The sequence below is a fragment of the Simochromis diagramma genome, unplaced genomic scaffold, assembly GCF_900408965.1.
Source record: "Simochromis diagramma unplaced genomic scaffold, fSimDia1.1 OVJJ01000439.1, whole genome shotgun sequence".
Lineage (NCBI taxonomy): Eukaryota > Metazoa > Chordata > Actinopteri > Cichliformes > Cichlidae > Simochromis > Simochromis diagramma.
Genome location: NW_024386899.1, coordinates 590,005 through 613,647, shown reverse-complemented (window position 1 = coordinate 613,647; position 23,643 = coordinate 590,005). Strand labels below are relative to the sequence as shown.

Genomic DNA, 23,643 nt, shown 5'->3' with positions numbered 1-23,643 from the left:
CCCATTTTTCATGCTTTGTGTCACTGGTCATACTGGGAACAGCCATAGAAAATGTTTGTAAAGAAGAAATCTTAAACATGAGCAGATCCTCAGGCGATTTCTGTTTCCTAACCATTGTTTCAGTGCACACGTCCCATCACTACGTGTGTTAAAGATTTCTTTGGGATCAAAATCATCCACTGACAGTTATCAGTACAAACAGGATGCAAAAATCAAAAGTTCAGACTTCAGAGTTACTAAAACAGAGATCTGAGGAAAACTGGTTCTTCACACGACGTTTCATGTGTGAACAGTAGAGCTGGTTTCATTTTCACATGTAGGTGTTGCAGTGAGGATTGCAGGGAGACATTTGCTGAATAGCTGCAGCTCTGCTCCTGTAGACTGCCTCTGAATGTGTGTGTGGTAACAAAGTCACTTTAATTAAATGTCACCTGTCAGGGAAAACTTTGTGTTGACTGAAGAAAGTTCACTTCTCTTTCATTGCAGCTCCACTCTTATTTTTGATGCACTCATTTGTTTAATAAATGATTCAATGATTTTGCCACACCTCTGCATTGTCAGGTCGGAGCATGTGTGCTTTTGATGAAATGCTGATATGATGACGCTTGATTGGGGAAAGATTTCCACAGGTGGTGTTGTTGGTCTCCTTCTTCCAGTTTTCTTGTTGCTGCCTCTCTCCTCGCCTCAGTTGCTGCAGCTGTATCATGTATGTTGTTATGTTACATACAAAGAGGAATTTGTGACATTAAAGAGTAAAGATTCTTCTAATTGTTTTCATCTCATCTCCTACTGCTTTAGTCTGCGTGGACAATATATGAGTAAATCATTACCAAGCCAGATTATATTTGGAATATTTCAAACAGAGGACATTACAGTGAAATCTGCTTTCAATGTGACATTTACTTTGACCCTTTAAGACACAGTTTATACATCAGACAAACTGTTTGTAGAGCGATTAAAAGTTTGATATTGTTGTTAAAGTTGTACAGATGAGCGTTAATCACCAACAGCTTCATTAATGTGGATGAACTGGACGGTTCCAGGGAAACTATCAGGATCACACGCCTCCAGTGGTCACTGTGAGTAACTACAACTCTGCACACACAATAATTAAGATGAAGAAATGTTTTTATTGTAGAAAGATGAACCAAATTTAGTTTGACTCTCTGACAAACGATGGCAAGATAAAAGTATTTTGTTAAAAAAGACACAAAAATGGTAACAATGAAAACAAATACAAACAACAGCATATCCTGATATGAGGCTCACAGATCAGGATCAATACAATACGTAGCAACCGACATTGATGCTGCCATGGTGACCGCTGCCATATATAGTGTTTCTGTTACCTCACTTGTCTTAAACATCAGCACTGGCTGTTTTTCATTTTACTAATGAGTCCACTCTCTTCCCTCACTTTCGTCTCTTCCTCGTGTTTGAGCTCCTCTCAGAGAGGATTTAAGAAAGAGCTTTGATGATGGCTGTAGCTCAGGAGACAGAGCAAGGCATCTAATGATCAGAAGGTTGGTGGTTCAATCCCTGACTGCTCCAGCTGGCACACAAAGCGTCCTTGAGCAAGACACTAACCCTCTCCGATGCATCCATCAGAGTATGAACGTGTTAAACAAGAATCAGTCCATTCACCATGGAAATATCAAAGTAGAAAGTGATGGCAGTTATGATTGGCTGCACAGCTGGATCACATGACCAGGTGAGTGGTACAAATAACAGGAAGCTTCTCTTGTGGCTTTAATAATCATTTGAATTGATAACTTGTGATTTACAGACTGTTCTTTATCTTTTCATTGTCGTCTGAAACACAGAAAAATATCAATGTTGGAAAATATGACATTTATATCTAGTTTCTAAAGGATGGTTTAATTCTCCAAAGGCCACCACAGACATGACAAAGTTATTTCATCATTATGATGCACAAAAACAAAAAGCAGGATGAGCCCTGCTGCTCACCAAACTTGTGTTGAATAATAATTTGTGAATCATTTAGTTTAAAACATCAACTGACTGAATCCATGAATCTCATCATGTGTTTCTGAGTGAAAGACACAGACATGTACAGACTGAACTGTTTCTCTAACAGGTAAGACTAACTACACAGAGTCACTGACTCAGGGCCAAATAATAGTTTCTTCAAAGGAAGTTCAAAAAGGCTTAAACCCACTAAACCCGCATTGACAGCTACAGTGGAATAAAACAAAGGATTTGAATCCAATGAAGCCCCGAACCCAGGATAAAGAGGTTCAGTGAATGTGGTGTGGAAGGTGTGGAGGTGGATCAGAGAGTCAGAGGAGACTCTGTAGAAGGACACAGTGCCAGCAGGACAGTCCACATACACTGCTACTCTGTTAGAGACAGAGGAGGAGGAGGAGGAGGAGGAGATGGATGTGTGTCTGTTATTGTGCCACACAGAGGAATAATGATCAGAACAGGAAAGACTCCAGGACTGATCATTTCCACCAAACACACACTCATCACTGCCTCCTTTCCTTTTGATTCCTCTGTAACTCACTGATATCAAAGCCCTCCTCGTCCACTCGACCTCCCAGTAACAGCGACCAGTCAGACCATCTCTACACAGCAGCTGAGGAACATCAAATCTGTCTGGATGATCAGGATATGACTGAACCTCCTCCACACGTGTCACCTTCCTGTTGTTGTCAGACAGTTGGAGCTTTGTGTTCACTGTGTTTGTGTCGATTGTGAGTTGACAGGAATCTGATGGAGAGAACAAACACAATCCAGCTGCAGTTATTGATCCATCATCTGTTCTTGATTGACCCTTTGATGATGACTCCTGACATCAGAATGATGAAGATGGTTGAATGTGTGCTGCTTTGTTTTCATGAATCCCATTAAAAACACACTTACACTTCCTCAGACCTCCTGGTCTCAACCATCGGACTCCAGCAGGCTCCACCCTGAAAGGAGGAGGGGGGTCAGAGCAGCACAGTCAGCATGCACACATGGACATTACATGGCTCTCACACACACACTGTTACACACTGATAAAGGAACAGTCCAACATTTTGACACATAAATGTTTCAACTTCAAAAGAGCAAAACTCATAATCACATCACATTTAATCTCCTTTATTAAGCACGATGTCCAGGGAGCACTGACATGTGCCACAGCCAAGGTTCAACACACTGTGACATTCATGCTGTCAGGGAGTGGATGCATATTAAATGTAAAGACTGGGACTGGGCACAAAAACTGATTCAGTACAGGTAGAGTGCAGCAGCCAGTGCATCACATATTTTGAGCTAATGCAGCGGTCATCACACCACATACTGCTTTCTATGTAAAGGAGCCTTCATTCTCAGATTAGGGCTGTTTGGGACCATAAAGTCTGTCTCACAAGGGCAGCCACTGGTCCAGGCGAGGATGCCTCCACAGTGGGATGTCTGAGGCTCGTCATCTTGATTTATTTATTCAGAAATGATATTAAACAACAATACAGGGAAACCCTGAATTAAATGACACAATTCTTGGTCATTGATGGTTACAGCTAACACTGTCTCTGGGACCACTTTTGACAGCATTTGACTGAAGTGCTGGTTGGCTGCAGGGCCACCATGAAGGCTCTTTCTGGAGCTCTCCGGCTACGTCCACACTAACACGTTTTAGTTTGAAAACGCCTTGTTTTCTCTCCGTTTTGGCCTCCCGTCCACACTGAGACGGTGTTTTCCATCCATCCATCCATTTTCTTCCGCTTATCCGGGGCTGGGTCGCGGGGGCAGCAGCCCAAGCAGAGAAGCCCAGACCTCCCTCCTCTCCTCCCTCTCTCCCTCCTCCAGCTTGTCCGGGGGAACACCAAGGCGTTCCCAGGCCAGCCGAGAGATATAGTCAGTGGGTCTGCCCCGGGGCCTCCTCCCGGTGAGACATGTCTCGAAAACCTCGCTCAGGAGGCGCCCAGGAGGCATCCTTGTCAGTTGCCCGAACCACCTCAACTGGCCAAACTTCTCACCCTATCTCTAAGGGAGAGGCGAGCCACCTTCGAGAGGAAGCCCATTTCCACCACTTGTATTCATGATCTCGTTCTTTCGGTCACTACCCACAGCTCGAGGCCATAGCTGAGGGTCGGGGCGTAGGTCGACCGGTAAATTGAGAGCTTCACTTTTACACTCAGCTCTCTCTTCACCACGACGGACCGGTGCAGCGTCCTCATCACTGCAGCCGCTGCACCAATCCGTCTGACGATCTCCTGCTCCCTTCTCCCATCGCTCATGAACAAGACCCCGAGATACTTGAACTCCTCCAGTTGGGGCAGGAACTCGACCCTGACCCGGAGTGGGCACTCCACCCGCAATCACGCCTCGCCACCTTAACGTCTGCGCTCTCTCTGCTGTTGTTGGTGTGTGTCGGGCTGTGAGCTGCAAAGCTACAGCCGGCTTTGTGCGCACAGCAACATGTGTGTAAAGTGGTCAATAAAGAGATGCTGAAAAGCGCGTTCATGCAAACATCGTCGGGTCTGCCGTGATATGTTTACAAAGGGACTTCTGCTCCTGAACCTCTGCGCACAGTGTCTGCAGATTGGGGCTGTACGAAGTCACTTTCATCTCTACAGGACTGTAAGCTGTCATCTGTGAGGCGTGAGCGGTGTTTGTTTTAACATAGTTCATGGTGGAGAACAGCTGCTGACATAATGTGGATCCGAAGATCTATAACTGGCCTACCTGGGGCTGAAAGTCTCCATAAATGCACAGCGTTTTGGCGGGTACACCGGCTTCCACGAGTGTGACGGATATTTTGAGCAATGAAGAAATAATAGAATATAATTTTATTTTTATATTTCAATATCACAATAATCTTCCAATTTAGAACTACAAGGTAAAAAAGAACTAACATAAATAAAATACACTTCAGCTAAATACTTCTAATTTATTTTCCCGGAGCCGCACTATAAGGACTAAAGAGCCGCATGCGGCTCCGGAGCCAACCCCTGACCTAAGTGAAACCACTTGGCTACGCCTAGAAATTCTGTCCATAAAAATTATAAACATAATCGGTGACAAAGGGCAGCCCTGGCGGAGCCCATCACCCACCTGGAACGAGTCCGACTTATTGCCGGCTATGCGGACCGAGCTCTTGCAACAGTCGTATAAGGACTGAATGGCCCGTAGCAATGGGCCAGACACCCCATACTCCCGGAGCACCCCTCACAGAACTCCCCAAGGGACACGGTCGAATGCTTTCTCCAAGTCCATAAAACACATGTAGACTGGTTGGGCAAACTCCCATGCACCCTCAAGTATCCATGAGAGGATAAAGAGCTGGTCCAGTGTTCCAGGACTAGGACGAAAACCGCATTGTTCCTCCTGTATCCGAGGTTCGACTAACGGTCGGACTCTCCTCTCCAGCACCCTGGCATAGACTTTCCCAGGGAGGCGTTTTCGCTCAAGGAAAACGCTGTGTTTTGAACACGCTCTCGAAAATGCATACATTTGAAAACAGTGCTTTCCCTTCGCAGTGTGGACAGCAAAAACGCAGACTTGAAAACGATGACACCTTTTTAGTCATGTGATGCAGTCATGTGACCAATTAAACAAAGATAGCGGAGGGCATTATACAACAGTTGTTTTGTTTGCTCTCATTTTTGACAGCCCTATTAAAGGTTAATATCAGTCTGCACATGCTCCAGATAGCTTTTCTTTAAATTCTGTAATTCTCACTCGCTTTTGCAACTTTGTACTTTTGTGTTACTCGCAGCAACAACTCCACCTCATTGTTAGTCCATTTAAAAACTCAGTGCTTTTCCTCATTTTGCTGCGACGTTTCAACGAGCCGGAAAGTGAATAGACGTCGGACAGAAATGAGGCGGGCCGGATCTTCCTGCGTTTCATGCATGAGCAGGACTGCAACATAAGCGTTTTTTTCGGCCGTTTCAATGTGGACACACAACCTTGTGAAAACGACTGAAAACAATAGTGTGGACGCAGAGCATTTTCAGACGAAAACACCGTTTTCAAATCCATCTGGGCTAGTGTGGACGTGGTCTCAGTGGCACAGCACATATCCTGCAGTGCAGGCTGCAGGGTAACAGCACAAGTGGTTGTCCTTGCTAGATTGGCTTTACAGTCAAAAACACCCACTGGTCTGGGCCTAACACACAACCACCAATCCACCAGCTCCATCCCTTTGTTTCTTAATCTTTGTTTTCTGTTAGCAATGAATGACTGATTTGAATGATTGATTTATATTATATTTAGTGCCGTCAACATTAACCCGTAATTACGGCGTTAACACGGCAAATCCTCATTAACAAGTTAATGCAGATCAGCCCGATGAGGGGTTACACGGCGTTGAAGCGTTAATGTTGACAACACTAATTATATTATAATTTGACTTTGAATTTCAAGGTTGATCGACCAAAGTTAATTCACTTTGGTCGATCAACAGGCTAAACATGTCCTGGACATGGTCTCTGCACACAGATAAAACTTAAAATAAATAAAGAGAGTGAAAATGTCAGTTCCTTTCCAGAGATCAGTTTGAACAGGCTGCACCGTTGTTGCTGACAGAGATTTTGTCCTTTGAGACCCCATACAAACCTCTACTGTTTATGTTAGACCAGAATGGAAAAATGTTCCTATATGTGTGATTGTTCAAATAACACTGGTTTCCAGCATTAAGTAATCAGACAGAGCCAGTTTCCTCATCTATCAGACACTGTTTGTGGCTGTAACGGCCATCTACATACCTCAGAGTGTCCAGTCTTAGCTGCTCAAGCATCTTCACTGCTGCCTCTCCTGGGTTATTGTAGCTCAGGTCCAGCTCTTTCAGATGGGAAGAACTGGAGCTAAAAGCTGAGACCAGAGACTTGCAACCTTCCTCTGTGACCAGGCAGCCTGACAGCCTGCAGACATGACAGATACTCTTAGAGAAGAGAAAAATAGCTAAATGCAAACAGGAAATTGCAGCCAAAAGTGAAACAGGAGTTAAAAATAGCCATTAGTCAATCTAAACCTTAGATTGTAAACCTCTAAACCTCATCTACTGAACATTTCAAGAACGCTGACCTGAGTGTTTCCAGTTCACAATATGGACTTTTCAGTCCAGAAGACAAAACTTTCACTCCAGAGTCCTTCAGGTCATTGTTACTCAGGTCAAGCTGTCTCAAACTAGAGGGCTGGGAGCTGAGTAGTGAAGACAGAGTTTCACAGCTTCCCTCTGAGAGATTACAGACACTCAATCTGAAGAGACAATAAAGAGAAAAATAATAATGTTAAACTTTCTGCTCTGAACCTTTGAAAAATACATGATCTAGATAAAATGTTATCTCTATAGAGGTTAAATCATGTGGAGGGTTAATTAATCATCAATAATTAATCAATGAGTCATCATTAAATAATTAATTAAATGTCATTAATTGATTAAGTTCAAAATACTTAATAAATTAAATACATACATCATTGATTTAGTCCCAATTAAATTAATTAATTAAATTAAATTAATTAATTTTACTGAAGTTTAATGTGTCAGCGGAGCACATGTGGAACTGAACCATTCGCTTGTCTTAATTATCTGATGTTTATATGTGTTACACCTTTTTAATCTTTCATTTTAAATTGAAACTAACATTTAAAAACATTTGGTACAATGTGGAAAGAGGAAGAGTATTTCCACCAGGAGCAGAAACGTCTGACTCAGCATGACGATGCTGTTGGTGGATACTGAAGAGCTCAGCCTGTCAAGACAGGATTAGGTTATCGTTTTTAAACATGTTTATTCAATTATATTCTGAGGCCAGTTATCTGGTATAATCTTTGGAAGTCTATTAAAATAAAAATAAAATCAGATGTGTGGACTTTTGGTTGTTTTTGTTTTGTTCAATAAGCAGATGTTGGTGTTTCAGCAATGCAGTAACTTAAGTTTAAAAGGCTTGTTAGAAACTATGAAACACATCATACAGACTTGTGGACATTATTGACCCCCCCCCCCCCCAACAAAGATCAGATCTTAATCAGGCTTTATTTTAGAATACAGTTTAATAATATTTTTTTAAGACAGTTTAATAATTTCTGGAGCAGGCTGATCAGCAGTCTTCACTATCTACAAACAGCATGAACATGCTGTGGTGAAAATGCTCTCTTTCCTCCTTAACAGTCTTTTTAATGTTAGTTTTAATTTAATGCTTGTTTCAGATGCATAGTCTTAACTCAAAGTAACCATGGTCAGACTTCATTGAAGTCATGAACCGAAAACTCACAGCTGCCAACTCTAGTTTATGGCTAGACTCAGTTTGTTGAACCTGTGCCTTGAAAAGGGTCCTGTTTGTCACATTTTAGACTTTGCTTCTATTGCACTTTTTATCAGTAACACGTGCTTACGTTTTGCTGGAACAGTTGAAACTAACATAAATAAATAACTCGAGAGGTGATAGTCAGCAGGGGTTTACAAGTTGTGTGCCGCGTTGTCGGCGGTATGCAAGCTCGACCACTTGTGTGGTCTGGCAGACATCACTGAAATCATCTGAGATGATTAGGTTCATTAAATGTGTCAGTAAAATAATTAAAATAGAAAACAAACCAATAATTGATTAAATATGTAATTAACTAATTTGAATTGCACATAAATACATAATGAAACATTTTAAATGAAATAAATGGACAATTCATTATTAATATATTTCTTTAATTATGTACTTTTTAAAATTAATTACTGAAATTATTAATTCATTAGTGATGTATTTATTTAATACATCCATTAAAATTATTGCTATTTTACTCAAAATAAATTTAATACATAAATATTAAATAGTTAAATTATAATAATGAACACATGCAAATATAACTGGTTACATAAAAATGAGGATTTCTTAAGCTAAAGCGAAGCTGCTGACTCACTTGGCATGTTACTCTCAAATCCTCCCTAATAACAATAACATAATTACACTTTAGCCACAAGAGGGCAGCAGCATTAATACAAGTCACATGTATATAAAGGTACAGTGATTATATTACAGTGATTTTGACAAAAACAAAACAGAAGTTGATGGCAGTGTGTTTTTCCATAACATACCAACCAAATTAAATAATAAAAACTTTATAACTTACAGAGCTTTTTTAGAGGCTTTGACCACTGGCAGCAGCCTCAGAAGAGCCTCCTCTGAAGCAAAGTATTTCTGCAGGTCAAACACATCCAGATCTTTTTCTGATGACAGTAAGATGAAGACCAGAGCTGACCACTGAGCAGGAGACAGTTTATCTGTGGAGAGACGTCCTGATCTCAGGGACTGTTGGATCTCCTCCACTAGAGAACGATCATTCAGTTCATTCAGACAGTGAAACAGATTGATGCTTTTCTCTGCAGACAGATTCTCACTGAGCTTCTCCTTGATGTACTGAACTGTTTCCTGATTGGTCTGTGAGCTACTTCCTGTTTGTGTCATCAGGCCTTGCAAACGAGTTTGATTAGTCTTCAGACCCAAGAGAAAACGAAGGAACAAGTCCAGGTGTCCATTGGGGCTCTGTAAGGCCTTGTCCACAGCACACTGGTAGAAGTATTTCATTGAAGATTTTCTTGTTTGAAACACCTTCCAAGTTGTTTGTTGCTCTTCCAGCAGATTGAGTCCAGAGTGGATGAAGGTCAGGTGGACATGAAGAGCAGCCAGAAACTCCTGAACACTGAGATGAACAAAGCAGAACACCTTGTCCTGGTACAGTTGTTTCTCCTCTTTAAAGATCTGTGTGAACACTCCTGAGTACACTGAGGCTGCTCTGATATCGATGCCACACTCTGTCAGGTCTGGTTCATAGAAGATCAGGTTTCCTTTCTGCAGCTGATCAAAAGCCAGTTTTCCCAGAGACTCAATCATCTTCCTGCTCTCTGGACTCCAGTGTGGATCTGTCTCAGCTCCTCCATCATATTTGATACTCTTGACTTTGGCCTGAACCACCAGGAAGTGGATGTACATCTCAGTCAGGGTCTTGGGCAGCTCTCCTCCCTCTCTGGTTTCCAGCACATCCTCCAGAACTGTAGCAGTGATCCAGCAGAAGACTGGGATGTGACACATGATGTGGAGGCTTCGAGCTTTCTTGATGTGGGAGATGATCCTGCTGGCCTGCTCCTCATCTCTGAATCTCTTCCTGAAGTACTCCTCCTTCTGTGGGTCAGTGAACCCTCTGACCTCTGTCACCATGTCGACACACTGAGGAGGGATCTGATTGGCTGCTGCAGGTCGTGTTGTTATCCAAAGGCGAGCAGAAGGGAGCAGGTTCCCTCTGATGAGGTTTGTCAGCAGCACATCCACTGAGGTGGACTTTCTAGGGTCAGTTAGGATTGTAGTTTTGTGGAAGTCCAGAGGAAGTCGACACTCATCCAGACCATCAAAGATGAACACAACCTGGAAGTCTTCAAGACTGCAGATTCCTGATTCGTTAGTTTGATTAAAGAAGTGATGAACAAGTCCCACCAAGCTGAACTTTTCCTCTTTCAGCACATTCAGCTCTCTGAAAGTGAATGGAAATATGAACTGGATGTCCTGGTTGGCTTTGTCTTCAGCCCAGTCCAGGCTGTATTTCTGTGTTAAGACTGTTTTCCCAATGCCAGCCACTCCCTTTGTCAGCACTGTTCTGATTGGTTCATCTCTTCCAGGTGAGGCTTTAAAGATGTCTTCTTGTCTGATTGTTGTTTCTGGTCTGTGTGGTTTCCTGGATGCTGTTTCAATCTGTCTGACCTCATGTTCATCATTGACCTCTGCAGTCCCTCCCTCTGTGATGTAGAGCTCTGTGTAGATCTGATTCAGGAGGGTTGGGCTTCCTGCTTTAGCGATGCCCTCAAACACACACTGGAACTTCTTCTTCAGTTGGGCTTTAAGTTCACGTTTACGGAGTGGAGCAAATATTTCTGAAGGTAAGACATTCAGAAACAAACTATTATACAATAAATATCATAGCCTTTCAGTACCCTGAAAGGATGAATGTCTATTGGTCCATTTCTTGAGCTATTAGGAAAGATCAATATTCAGTCTTTAGAGAAATTCTCTTACTGCTGTGCAGATGGTCAGCCATCTCATGCTGCTTAAGTCTCCTCAAGAAGTGGAGTGTGATCTTCAGAAATGCTTCTCTGCAGCTCTTTCTTTCATCTTCATCCTCACCTTCAAACATCTCCTCATCCTCCATCTGGCTCTTTAAAGTTTCTGGGTGATCTGGACTCAGAAGCTTCTGGATCTTCTTCAGCTCGTTCTTCACAAACATGGTGATGTTGTCCTCCAGCCGCTGGAAAAGAAGACTATATGAATTACCCAGTGGTAAATGGACTGGTTCTTATATAGCTCTCTTTGATACTCTGTGCACACAAAGCATTTTATACAACATGCCTCATTCAACCAAGCACATTGTTCTATGCTTAAATACTTTCTTTCACACTCTGATGGATGCATCAGAGGGCAGCTTGGGTTTAGTACGTTACCCAGTACATTTGCCAGCCAGGGTTTGATTCACAAACCTTCTGACTAGTAGCTGACCTGCTCACCTCCTGAGCTACAGTCACCCCAATCTGACTGAAATCATGGAGCCCAAACTCTGATTTATGTTGGACACACTGACAATCCTCTGGTCCACAAAGTGCAGCATAGAGGTGACTGAAAAGAACAAATGTAAACGTAGTACTACAAACCATAACCACAGAGTCCAGGTGTGTTTGATGTTGCTGTGCAGACTGACCAGTGGAAACCTCTGCTCTCTGCTGGTCCACTCTGTGGAGGAGTAATGAATAATTAGCTCATGTTATGTCTGTCCACACACAGACACAAGCTAAAGGTCCATGAAGTGATGTTTGGATGGGTTCAGTCAATCAGATGACTGTCATGGTGAAGCTTTGCTAGTCCTGCTGATCCCACTGAGAATTAACAACTCAGTTTCCAGATGTCTGTAGTTTTCTGCTCAGTTTCTTTAGTCCCAACAGCTCTTACCATCTCCTGCATAAAGCTTTCCCTCCATGCTCAGATGCCCTGGAACAAGGTGCTCTCTTTATATCAGTGACTGGTTTAAAGTGACAACTTGCAGTACTCGCCAAACTTTGTGTCAGCAAACGTAGTTCTAATGTTTCTTACATTTATTATATTTTTTAAATTTTTACACACACAAATCAATGAACGCAAAAACATAAACTTTTCAGATATTTTGTTTTACAATGTTACAAAACTCAGTTCACAACTACACAGTCTGATTTACAAGTACAAAATATTTATGACCACAGTTTGAGCCGATGTATGTCCCGAGTCTGTGGACTCAGTAGTTTTGTTTTGATTGTTCTTGTCTTTTGTTACAATTTCATTCTGATTAAGATTTTCTAGTTCTGAGGTTTTGGTTTCTGTGTTCCCTCTGTACTGTGTTAGTATTGTGTCTCTGTGTTCACTTCCTGTTTTATTTTGACAGTGCCATGTCCTACGTTAGTGTGTCTACTTTTGCTTCCCCTTGTCTGGTTATGTCCAATGAATCCTGCTGTGTCTCCCTTTTCTCATTCCCTGATGGCTCTTTTGTGTATATGAGCCCTTTGTTTTCTCCTGCTTGTTGCTGGTTCGTCTGTGTTGTCTCCCCGTGTCTCCGTTTAAGGTTTCAGGTTAGTTTTGTAGTTTTTTCAGTAGAGGTTATCTTAGCTTCTGCACAGGCCATCTCCACTGCACTTCACCGTTTCAATAAAGCCCACTCACTTCACAGCAGTGTCGGCATCTTGGGTCCTTTATTAAATTCAACATGGCTCGCCCCGCTAGCCATGACATAAGATGTGAAAACAATATCCAAAAAACATGAGGGACAAACAGGGAATAGTTTTAAGGTGCAGGACCAACAAACTGAGTCTAGCCATGAACTCAGAGTTGATTGAATTAGCATTTTGAATTGGCTGATCTGAGTTACTTCAATCAAGTCTATGTTCACTTTGAGTTAAGATTATACGTGATTAATGTCAAAGAAAAAAGCCATCACCAGCAACTGATTCTAATATAGCAGGTTTTCAAATCTAAACGGTACCCATCCCTAGCTGGCTGTAGTTAAACCTTTACTTAAAAAGCATCCCTAGACCCAGCTGTCTTAGCTAATTATAGGCCGATCTCCAACCTCACAATCCTTGAAAGAGTAGTTGGGGGGAGACAATCAGAGGGGCAGTGTGATGATCTTAGGTTACAAACTACTGCAGTCAAGTCATTAAGGGAGACGGGATCAAACTGCTCTAAGACAGCTGAGCACACAGGAGAACGACTCAGATCTGAGGCAGCAGTCGGCGAGACAAGAGCTCTAATAGATAGAAGCTTGTTGTTAAAAATGCTAAAAAATCATCACAAATACTTGGTGAAGAAATGACTCCGACATTATCACGTGAACGAAGAAAGCGATTGAGGACATTAAAAAGTACCTGAGGCCTGTGACTGTTTACTGACACTAAGTTTAAGACAAACTGTGTCTGCAGGTTTTACAGCTTCTTGGTGAGCAGAAAGACAGGAAGTCCTTAAAATCTGTAGAGAAACATACAATCTGTCCTTTTTCCATCTCCTTTCAGCGCGTCTACAGTCACGCCTAAGGGAGCGCGTATGTTCATTCAACCACAGCTCTGATAAATGCTGAGCGCACAGAGTCCTGAACGGAGCAATAGAGTCCAAAATATCAGTGCAGGTAGAATGAAGAATGTCCGAAAGGTCCTCAACACTTTAACAGCTGGAGTTCATTATTCCAGAGTCCATAAAGGCAGCAGAAAAAGCGGCGCTGTTAGAGCATTAAGCGCTCGCTTTTTGTGCGCTGAGGCGCACGGCTTATCTACCGAGCGGCGCATAGTTAGAGTGAACAACCAGTGTTGGTTAAGTTACTTGAAAAAAGTAATCAGTAACTAATTACTGATTACTTCCCCAAAAAAGTAATCCCGTTACTTTACTGATTACTTATTTTCAAAAGTAATTAATTACTTAGTTACTTAGTTACATTTTAAAAACACGATTTACAACCTGAAGAGGTGATAAAGCGATAGATCTTTCAGCCCAATTCTACTTTTTCTGCATAATCCATCATACAAAATGTAATCAAATGGAAAGTCTCTTTTTAAAACTTGTTTTATTAGTTTTAATCTTTTAATTTTATGCATCAAGCAAAAATTTAATTATATGCAACATTCTCTGACTTGAATAAATTCGTTTAACATTTAAACCTATTTTCTACACATTCCAGCACATAAAATAAAATATTTGTTGTGTTTACACTCAGTCTTTCAAATAGATGCAAGTAAAGCACAGCAGAAAATAAATAAAGTCAAAGACTCAGCGGTCCTGTTGCTCTTTTTCACCTGTAAAGCAGGAGTGGGGTAGGCGGAGGTTTACCCTGGTGCAGGTGTGCAGCGGTCAGTGGAAGAATCCGCGAGTTTCTCTGTGAGTTTCCCATTACGTCGTAGCTACTCAGTGCTTGTTGGAAGTTTAGGGGTTTTTTTCGCTGTAAAAAGAAGTTTTCTTCCCACGCACAGCGGACACTAATGTTTTTGTCACTTTTTATGGAATCAAACTCAAAGTAAGGTCAGTACTTCCACGCTTTAAACGCTGCACGCTCATACTCTCTCCTGCACTCGATATATGATCCATTGTTGATCTGCACACAGCTGTTGTCACTAACAGCGCACTCGCTTACGTCACTGTCGTGAGACATTCTCGCAAAAAATCACGGTTTTAGTAACGCAGCGTTCCTATGGGAAAGTAACGGTAATCTAATTACCATTTTTGCAATAGTAATCCCTTACTTTACTTGAAAAAAGTAATCAGATTACAGTAACGCGTTACTGCCCATCTCAATGAACAACACAGGAAGATGATCGGAGATGCCCAACTCAGATATTTCAGTGACGCACACATCCCGCCCGTGGGAAAGCTCCAAGTCTAGTGTGTGACCTTTTTCATGAGTGGGACCAGTAACCCACTGGGTCAAGTTAAAAGAGTCAATAATATTTAAAAAGTTCTTGACCAGAAGTTTAGAGTCACAGCAGACATGGATGTTAAAATCACCAAGGCAGCCTCATCAGAAGACATAGCACACCCAGCTCTATCTGTCCATGAAGCCAGATAACACACACCAATGAGTTAAACTGCAGGAATGTCTTAAAGACATAAAGACCTGGATGGCCGCTAACTTTCTGCTTCTTAATTCAGATAAAACTGAGGTTATTGTACTCGGCCCTGAGAATCTTAGAAATATGGTATCTAACCAGATTCTTACTCTGGATGGCATTACCTTGGCCTCCAGTAACACTGTGAGGAACCTTGGAGTCATTTTTGACCAGGACATGTCCTTCAACGCACATATTAAACAAATATGTAAGACCGCTTTATTCCATTTGTGCAACATCTCTAAAGTTAGAAATATCCTGTCTCAGAGTGACGCTGAAAAACTAGTTCATGCATTTATTACGTCCAGGCTGGACGACTGTAATTCATTATTATCAGGATGTCCAAAAAACTCGCTGAAAAGCCTTCAGCTGATCCAAAATGCTGCAGCAAGAGTACTGACAGGGACTAGAAAGAGAGAGCATATTTCTCCTGTTTTGGCTTCCTGTTAAATCCAGAATTCCAAATCCTGCTCCTCACATACAAGGTCTTAAATAATCAGGCCCCATCTTATCTTAATGACCTTGTAGTACCATATCACCCTATTAGAGCACTTCGCTCTCGCACTGCATGCCTACTTGTTGTTCCTAGAGTATTTAAAAGTAGAATGGGAGGGAGAGCCTTCAGTTTTCAGGCCCCTCTTCTGTGGAACCAGCTTCCAGTTTGGATTCAGGAGACAGACACTATCTCTACTTTTAAGATTAGGCTTCAAACGTTCTTCTTACTTAACGATTAAGTCCCTGTATTTCACCGTTATATGGAAATCAGCCATTATAACTTGTGTCAAATCTACTTGTACCTCACAGTTTTCTAAGCACACAGAGAGCAGTAAACCTCAGAGCAGCAGCACATCAGACTGTGCAAAAAATATAGAAGAGAAAATATTTCGACCCATTTCTAAATGATTCTTGTGACCATGCTGCACCACAACACCTGATCTCTGGTTTCCTCACCTCTTCAATCCTACTTTAATACTTGACTAAACTCATTTTCCTGTTTAGGTGTTGAGGCAAAGCCGCCCATCTACAATGCAGGCAACAGCAAATGGAGCTATTTTTTATTCCCTTTGAGTTTTTTCTACTTTTGTGCTACAAAATGTTCAAGCTGATTAAATTTATTAGAATAAAAGTTCAGATAATTTTCTCATATTAATGTTGGAGGTAGAAATTCAGGTAACTTTGCTCAAAAACTGGCAGAAATTTCCTTCAAAGATGGAGTTTTTACTTTAATACTGTGAGTACATTTCAGAGCCTGTACTCTTTTACCTTTACTTGAGTAAAGAAGCTGAATCAGTATTTCAGCTTTAAGAGGGTATTTTAACACAAACATCAGTCCTTCTACTTCAGTATGTTTGACACTTTGTTTACGCCTAAATTAACTTTACTGTTAACGAGTTTTCATGTTTCTGTAATCCACCAGTGTGCTCATGCTTTTTTAAGTGAAAACATATTTTTAATGATCAAATATAATTATGTTTGTTATTTGTGGATTTTAAATGTCCTTGACAGAGACAGATGATAATCATTATCCTGCACTGTGGTCTCAGGTTTGGTCGAGCTAGCACAAAGAATGGCTATGTTGAACTTCCTCCTGGGATCTACACTAAGAAGTGAGTCCAACATTAGCAGGGTCTCTTTCCTTTATCTGGATTCACTTTAGCATTCACAGTCACGTGAAGCTTGTTATTAACTCGATAAGTCAACCCAGGGTTTCAGCTGAGCGCTCACATGAAACACATGGTGTTGGCAGCATCTGATCAATCATATTCATGGAGACGTGTATCAGCAACAGAGCAGCTGAGTTTGCAGAAGGAAGTCAAACTAAACCACAGGAACAATATGAGGAGATTACACACATAATAAAATACTAGCAGTAACACAGCTGCTGCAGACAAATCAGTCGTGTGATCGTGTGTGAGAGGAGAAGGACTGTAAAGGAGTTTGGTGTTAAAAGCTCTGTATGAATGTGGGAGACTTTGAAGGGCTTTAAAAAGGCCAATATAAAATAAAAGGCAGCAAAATTGCTGAGTGTGAAAGTCACCAGACTTATCAGACCTCTGTGATTAAGACCTGTAAGAACACCTATTTGTACTTGTTGGCATTATATCAAACACACACGTATATTAAGCCTTTGTTTGAACTCTGGTTGAATTTGTTACTTTCAGACTGTGAAACATCACAGAGGCTGCAGCTGCAGATCTTTTATTCACCTGGAAATTTACTTTAAATGTTAGATGGAAAATGTATTGCTCAGTTTAACCAAAGTAAGAACAAGAATCCATAAACCTTCATAAAGACAAACATCTCCCAGAACATTGAGCTGCTGAAGTGTCACTGAAGGGAAAAACTATTTGTCCTCCTCCATCCAGCAACACCTGAAACACCTGAGTGGAAGCTCCTCCCTACACTGTGTTTGAAGCAAAGCACAAAGGAGACACCTGCTGGAGCAGCTGGAGTCCTACAGACACTCAGCCTCTTCACTACACAAACACCTCCTACAACATCCACTCTTTCCACTCTGACTGCTGTGTTTGTGGAAACACTCCAACACACACCGCTTCACATACCAACATAGAAATGTGTGAAAAAGAGCTGAGCTGATATTAAACATGAGGATTTATTCAGAAATACAGAGTCAGGAACAACATCTAGACACACATTACCTCTCAGCAGCAGAAGAACATCCTTTAAAGTTTATAATCAATATCCATTCGACACGTTGCTCTTTAAGGAAACACAGCTGGGTTCAGGTCCAGGAGATTCTGGCCTCTTATTGATCCTAAAAGAAAAACAATAAATGTAACAGCTTCATGAGATAGGAAGGAAAAACTGGAAATATTAAATTAAAGACATGATGAACAATCTCATAAAAATAATGTACTTACTCTTTGTCACATAACAGTCTTTTGTTAAAGTTTTCAATAATATCCTTCGAGTCGTTGCTCTTTAAGGAAACACAGCTGGGTTCAGGTCCAGGTTCTGGATTAGTTTCAGGGTTATGTCCAGCTGAGCCTGGTACGCCCCACAGCTCTGGGCTTTAAAACAACACACACAGAGGTATGAGTGTGAATAATGATGGAGCAGTGATGTGAGTGCTGAGCTGTGACATGGAGAAGAGTCATGGACAGTTAGAGATGGTCATCTCACCTCTGAGCTTTGGTCTGGCTCTCATGTTCCCCACACAGAGTGCTTTTAGAGGGAGGGACTCCCTCCTCTCTGTCCTCACACTGATCCATGCTGCTGAAAACATCCAGATGAACAGAATCAACTCTTTGGGGATTTACTGGATGATTGAGCATCAAGACACTTTTTAATATTTTACTAATTTCTGAAGCTTTTTACCAACTTTGTTCAAATTGGTCTGCTGTCATTTTATTGTTGACAAAAAGAGACTTTGAGTTTGAGTGTTGACGTTTCCATGTGGGACTGTTGCTGCAACACCAGGATGTTACTACAGAATACACTTTATATTGTGAGCACTTGGATGTTAGTCCAGTGGTCCTAAACTGACACACCTGCACCTGGATTCATTCTGACCAGATTTTAACCCAACAGTGTTTCATACTTAATACATCAGACACAAACTCTGCAGCTGTCATTGTGTGCAGTGTGTGTGCAGTGTGTGTGCAGCGGGTCACTGTGTCCTATGAGTGTTATACTACAATAAACAGAGCCTGACCGCGGGCATAAAGAGGGCAAAAACCCACTTATGCTCTAAAGATGAAGTTCTGTTTCTCTTCAAATGAGCCTCAGAGCATGTGGAGGGTCATTAAACGCATCACAGATTACCTCAAGAACAACAGGCTGAAGAACATAAAAACAAACGCAGAGTTTCTGTCTGATGGTTTGAACATGAAACAGGAATTATTGAACAAAAACGGCCAGTTTACTAATTTATGATCAATCATCAACGCATTCAGCTACAATACACGAATGAACATCAGCAGTTAAACTGAAAATAACCTGCATACAAATACGACAGCAGACTATAGCGAACGAGCAGAGAAATGCATTTTATAGATGAAGTGTTGGCAGCGACTCTTAGGACAGCCCTGTCTCACTGTCAGCAGTTAAACAACATCCACACACTGGAAGCCCGTTTCCGTCACTAAAAAAAAGAAGGATCCAGAACTCGAAATTTCGACTTATTTTATCGTAATTTCGACTTATTAACTTGGAATTTTGAAAAAACTAACTCAAAATTAAGAGTTAGTGCTGTCAATCAGTAATTTACGTGAATGACGTAATTTCCTTCTAACCCGGAAGCTGAAGCCCTCAGCTACAAATGCTACAGCTAAGATACCAGAATAACAGCCAGTCATAAATGCACAAGTCGCTGATTATTGTCTGTGTGGCTTCACAAATGATGAAATCCTTCTGTTATTAGCTGAATCACATGGCGTTAATATCAGCTAACTACTCTCGAAAGCGCCGGTTTGTTGCGATGCGGGTTTGAGTGCGCATTGTAGCTAGATTACTGATTGGCAGAACTAACTCGACATTTCGAGCTACTTTTCTCAAAATTTTCGAGTTATAAGTCGAAATTTCGAGAATGGATCCTTTTTTGTGTCGGAACAGACTGATGGAGGCAGGAGAAGCTGCCTACAGACATCAGTCAGTGGATCCACAGTAACATCGAGTTCAGCTGCTGATCATCAACTGTTTCTGTCTCGTTCCCAGACTCTGATCTCACATAAAACGAAGCAGATTTATGCTGAAACTAAGCTGCACACAGCTGATGTCAGCCAGGAAAACAGTACAGACTGCTAACGTTACCTTAACTTCGAGACGATCAACTGCGCCACAACATTCACGAAAGCGAAAGTAAAAGCGACGGAAGGAAACGCTCAGAGAGGCGTTTGAGGGACGGTCAGAGTCAGGAACCTCAGAAACGCATCAGGCTGGAGTTTAATTCTGTTTTCATCTTTAGAAACATCTGGAAATAGTTATAAAAACGCTGCGTAATAAAGAAAAATAGTGTAGATTAGTTTGAGTTGTGTTTATCTGAGCTGTGTCTTTAATCTGAAGTTCATTTTGTGGAGGAGCAGCAAGACTTTCAGTGTTACTCTCAGAGAAAGCCTCCCAAATGTCTGTTGTCTTAATAGTGGAATTATCTGGAAAATGAACCAGTTCTTATGAGCTGCTTTTCTGTATGAGCAGTCAAAGCATTTTATACAGTGTGCTTCATTCACACAAGCACTTCTTTTTCTAACAATGACACTATGATGGATGCATCGGAGAGGAAGTCGGGGTTCCACATCTTGCCCAAGGATACCGTGGCGTGCAGACTGGAGCAGCCAGGGATCAAACCTCCAACCTTCCAGTTAGTAATTCTACCTGCTGAGCTACAGTCTTTACTTCCTGAACAACACACCCTCCTTTTGTTTCTTTATTTCCAGTAGCAACCAGGACCATAATGAACCCTGACTCCCCAAAACACTCAGGATCCACCTGCCCAGTAAGTCACCCGCTAACTGCAACTATCAGAGCCCTGACCTTCTGCAGAGACGAGTCACACTGAACACAGCAAGTGTCCCTGCTCTCAGATACAAAACCTGCCTTTAAAAGTTCAGAGTAATGAAATCAGCAGTTCTGATTCTAGAATCTGTAGTCTCACACACTTTTGTTGTTTTGGTTCACATTGGTTGATATTCTGCTGCAAACAACTAATGAGAACATTTTATAAAGCTTTGAGTGTCCATCAGGATCCTGTAGAAACAGCTTCCATGTCAAACATCAATATTCTGAATTCTGTTTTGAAAGAAAAAGATTTCTAGAAAATTCTCTAAAGAATTCAACATCTGTTTTGTTTTCTACTATTTTTTTTAAAGGTCACTCTAGCACAGATTTCTTTAGCCAAATGTCTTTCTGTTTCTTCCATACAAACTTTAAACATGCAAACACTCAACACAGCAACACTGAAAGCTTTTGAGTGTAACTTTCATTCAAATTAAACTTTATACACAATTACAATAATGGAAAAAAAAACACTAAATATTAAAACACTACAACCACTGCAGAAATAAAAACCAAGCACAATCAACATCAAAATATGATGCAACCAGTCTGTTGGTGGGGGAGGCTGTAGTGTTTTATTATAGGGACATCCTATCTGAAGGTTCTGTTTTCTTGGTTAATAAGCTTCCTGCTTTTATGACCCTTTTGGTGAGCAGGAGGTCACACAAACGCACCCCCAAACACAAATACACACACATACACAAATTCAAGCACACGCATACACACACACACATACACACACGTGCACACACACACACAAACACACACACAGTGCCTTATCTTTTGTAACCATAAGGGGTTTTACAATGGGAGGTGCTTGTGTGTACTGTAACTGTTTTCAATAAAAGGCAGCAAGGAAGGCTGTTTATTTGATGCTGGCTAGCAGACAGGTGAGGAGCGTTTAGCTCCAAGAGCCTGGTTCCAACCAGCCTCCCTTGCTACAAGTAAAAACCAGTTAAAGATGTTCATGTTGTTTCTTTGCTTGTCGTTAACAAGAATAAGTTTCTAAACCAGCAGGGCCTGTGGAAGCACAGACCCAACATTTATTTGGTCCTTCCGAGCTGGAGCCCAACGCATCGCGTCCACCGAGGAGAGGGAGAGGAGACACTGAAGTCTGCTAGAAGCCAGGAGGTCTGGGACGCCCGATGAAAGCCCTGGTGCTTAATTTTGTCGCCAGGCCGGTGAGTTAGCGTCTGAACTCCCCTCGGGTTGGATGGCAATTGACGGGATCCAGAGACTCTTCCCGTGAACGAAAAATAGCACAGACAATAAATACAGAAGGCCTTATGCGTCACCGTGACTGCGCGTGTAGACCCGAGGCCGGGGGAGTGCTGGTTGGGCACGCAGACCTAAAACAATAGAGAGCGGCTACGTGGCTGTGTGGTTAAACGCAGGTACGGGAGTGCGCTAGCTGTGCATGCAGACACAAGCTACCTGGTTTCTCCACCGGTTTTTCTTTTTTTTTTTTTAAGGAGGTCTGGTTTCCCCACCAGTTTTTTAATTATTCTAAGGAGGTCTGGTTTCTTCGCCAGTTTTCAAGGAGGGTTAAGGATGGTTGCTCCACCGAAAGGAGGTTTTTCCTCTGCCGCTGAGGGCGTTGAGTGTTTGTTTAATCCACCAATATGTAAGGAGGATAGAGCTCTCTTTGGTGTGTGAACGCACGTGTGAGCGAGTGCTGGCCAGACGTGGTCTGTGTGAGTGTGACTGATTGTTGTCTTGTAATGGGGAATAAACTGGGTAAGTCTGCCTTGAAAGGGGATGGAATACATTGCAAAGTATTCACTGGGCAGCACGTAGTATGTAGATCATTGAAGGAATTGAAGTAATGAATTTGTTCACAAAGGAGATGAAACAGTAAGTTTGAATGTATCTGACATCACTGTGTGTGTGAGACACAGAGAGGTGTGAAAGACAAAGTCAAACATCCAAACTCAGCCTGCAGTTCTGTTCTGTGATTCTACATTTGACTATCCATTGAGTTTGGTGTGCACTTCTGCTTTGTTCAGATGCATTTCGATACATCACCTCCACTCTCCTGTCTTTCCTTCTCTACCATTGCCTCCTAACTGGGGATGGGTACCGGTATCTGATGCCATTATGGCATCGGTTCTGACATAAATGGTAGTAACCAGACCGAAAAGCAGCGCACATTTCAGTGCTTTTTTTTCCTGAGATGTCATACACTTTGGATTCTAGCCCATCATTTTACCTTTCCAAGGATAGTAGGCGGGCTCAGGTACATATGTTCTTTTAGAGCAGAGCTACAGATTAAAAATGCCCAAGGCGAAGCGGTCAAAGTCTGGCTGTACTTCACAGCAAAAGATGCAAACTCAGCAGCAACAAGTGCTTTAAGCTGATACTGTGCAAAGGAGGTAACTAATGAAACAGGGAGGCTGTAGCTCAGGGGGTAGAGCTGGTCACCAACTGATCAGAAGGTTGATGGTTCGATCCCAGGCTCCTCCAGTCTGTGTGTCACATATCCTTGGGCAAACTAACCCCAACTTGCTCTCCGATGCATCCATCGGAGTGTGAATGTACTTAGAAAGCACTGAGTGTAGATAAAGTGCTTGTGAGAATGGGTGTGATTGGGTGAATATGGCATGTTGTATAGAGCGCTTTGAGTACTCCAGGACAGTAGAAAACTGTTATATAAGAATCAGTCCATTCACCATGAAACACCCGGTGACACATAGCGTTTTTTGTAAAAGCTGAGAAATGATGCGGGTGTGGTGCCTGTTATCGGACCCGGAGTTAGCAACATCCCCCAAGAACCCGAAGAGGAGAGTCCTGGCCCCTAGCCCTGCCAGTGTAGCAGAAATGGATGACGGATGATGATGGCAGCAGCAGCCGTTCTTCTCTGGGTGAGTAGCTTAATGTTGTTCGTGTGTAATTTACGTTGAGTAGGCTAACCATGTTATTACATTAATGTAAGGTGAACAAGCAAACACCGTCGTAGTTACATGCGGCTGTCTTCTTGTTTGATAGAGTGAAACCATATATGCCCTATAGCTGCAAAAAAAGGCTAACAT

General features: G+C 41.9%; 1 protein-coding gene and 1 long non-coding RNA gene across 2 annotated transcripts; both read right to left on the bottom strand.

The window, feature by feature from the left end:
• Positions 1 to 2,887: 2,887 nt before the first annotated feature.
• On the bottom strand, positions 2,888 to 7,371 carry LOC120735318. The gene is made up of 3 exons (XR_005696224.1): positions 7,039 to 7,371; positions 6,720 to 6,875; positions 2,888 to 2,936 (listed from the first exon to the last, which is right to left on the bottom strand). It is a non-coding gene; the product is annotated as an uncharacterized LOC120735318 (long non-coding RNA).
• Positions 7,372 to 8,623: 1,252 nt separating this feature from the next.
• Positions 8,624 to 18,235, bottom strand: LOC120735309 (protein NLRC3-like; the record flags this gene model as incomplete). Its single annotated transcript, XM_040034623.1, has 6 exons — positions 17,983 to 18,235; positions 17,761 to 17,876; positions 11,639 to 11,717; positions 11,010 to 11,238; positions 9,618 to 10,867; positions 8,624 to 8,650 (listed from the first exon to the last, which is right to left on the bottom strand). Coding segments are annotated over exons 3-6 (1,509 nt in total), but the record flags the coding sequence as incomplete, so codon positions are not given.
• Between the last annotated feature and the right edge of the window lie 5,408 nt (positions 18,236 to 23,643).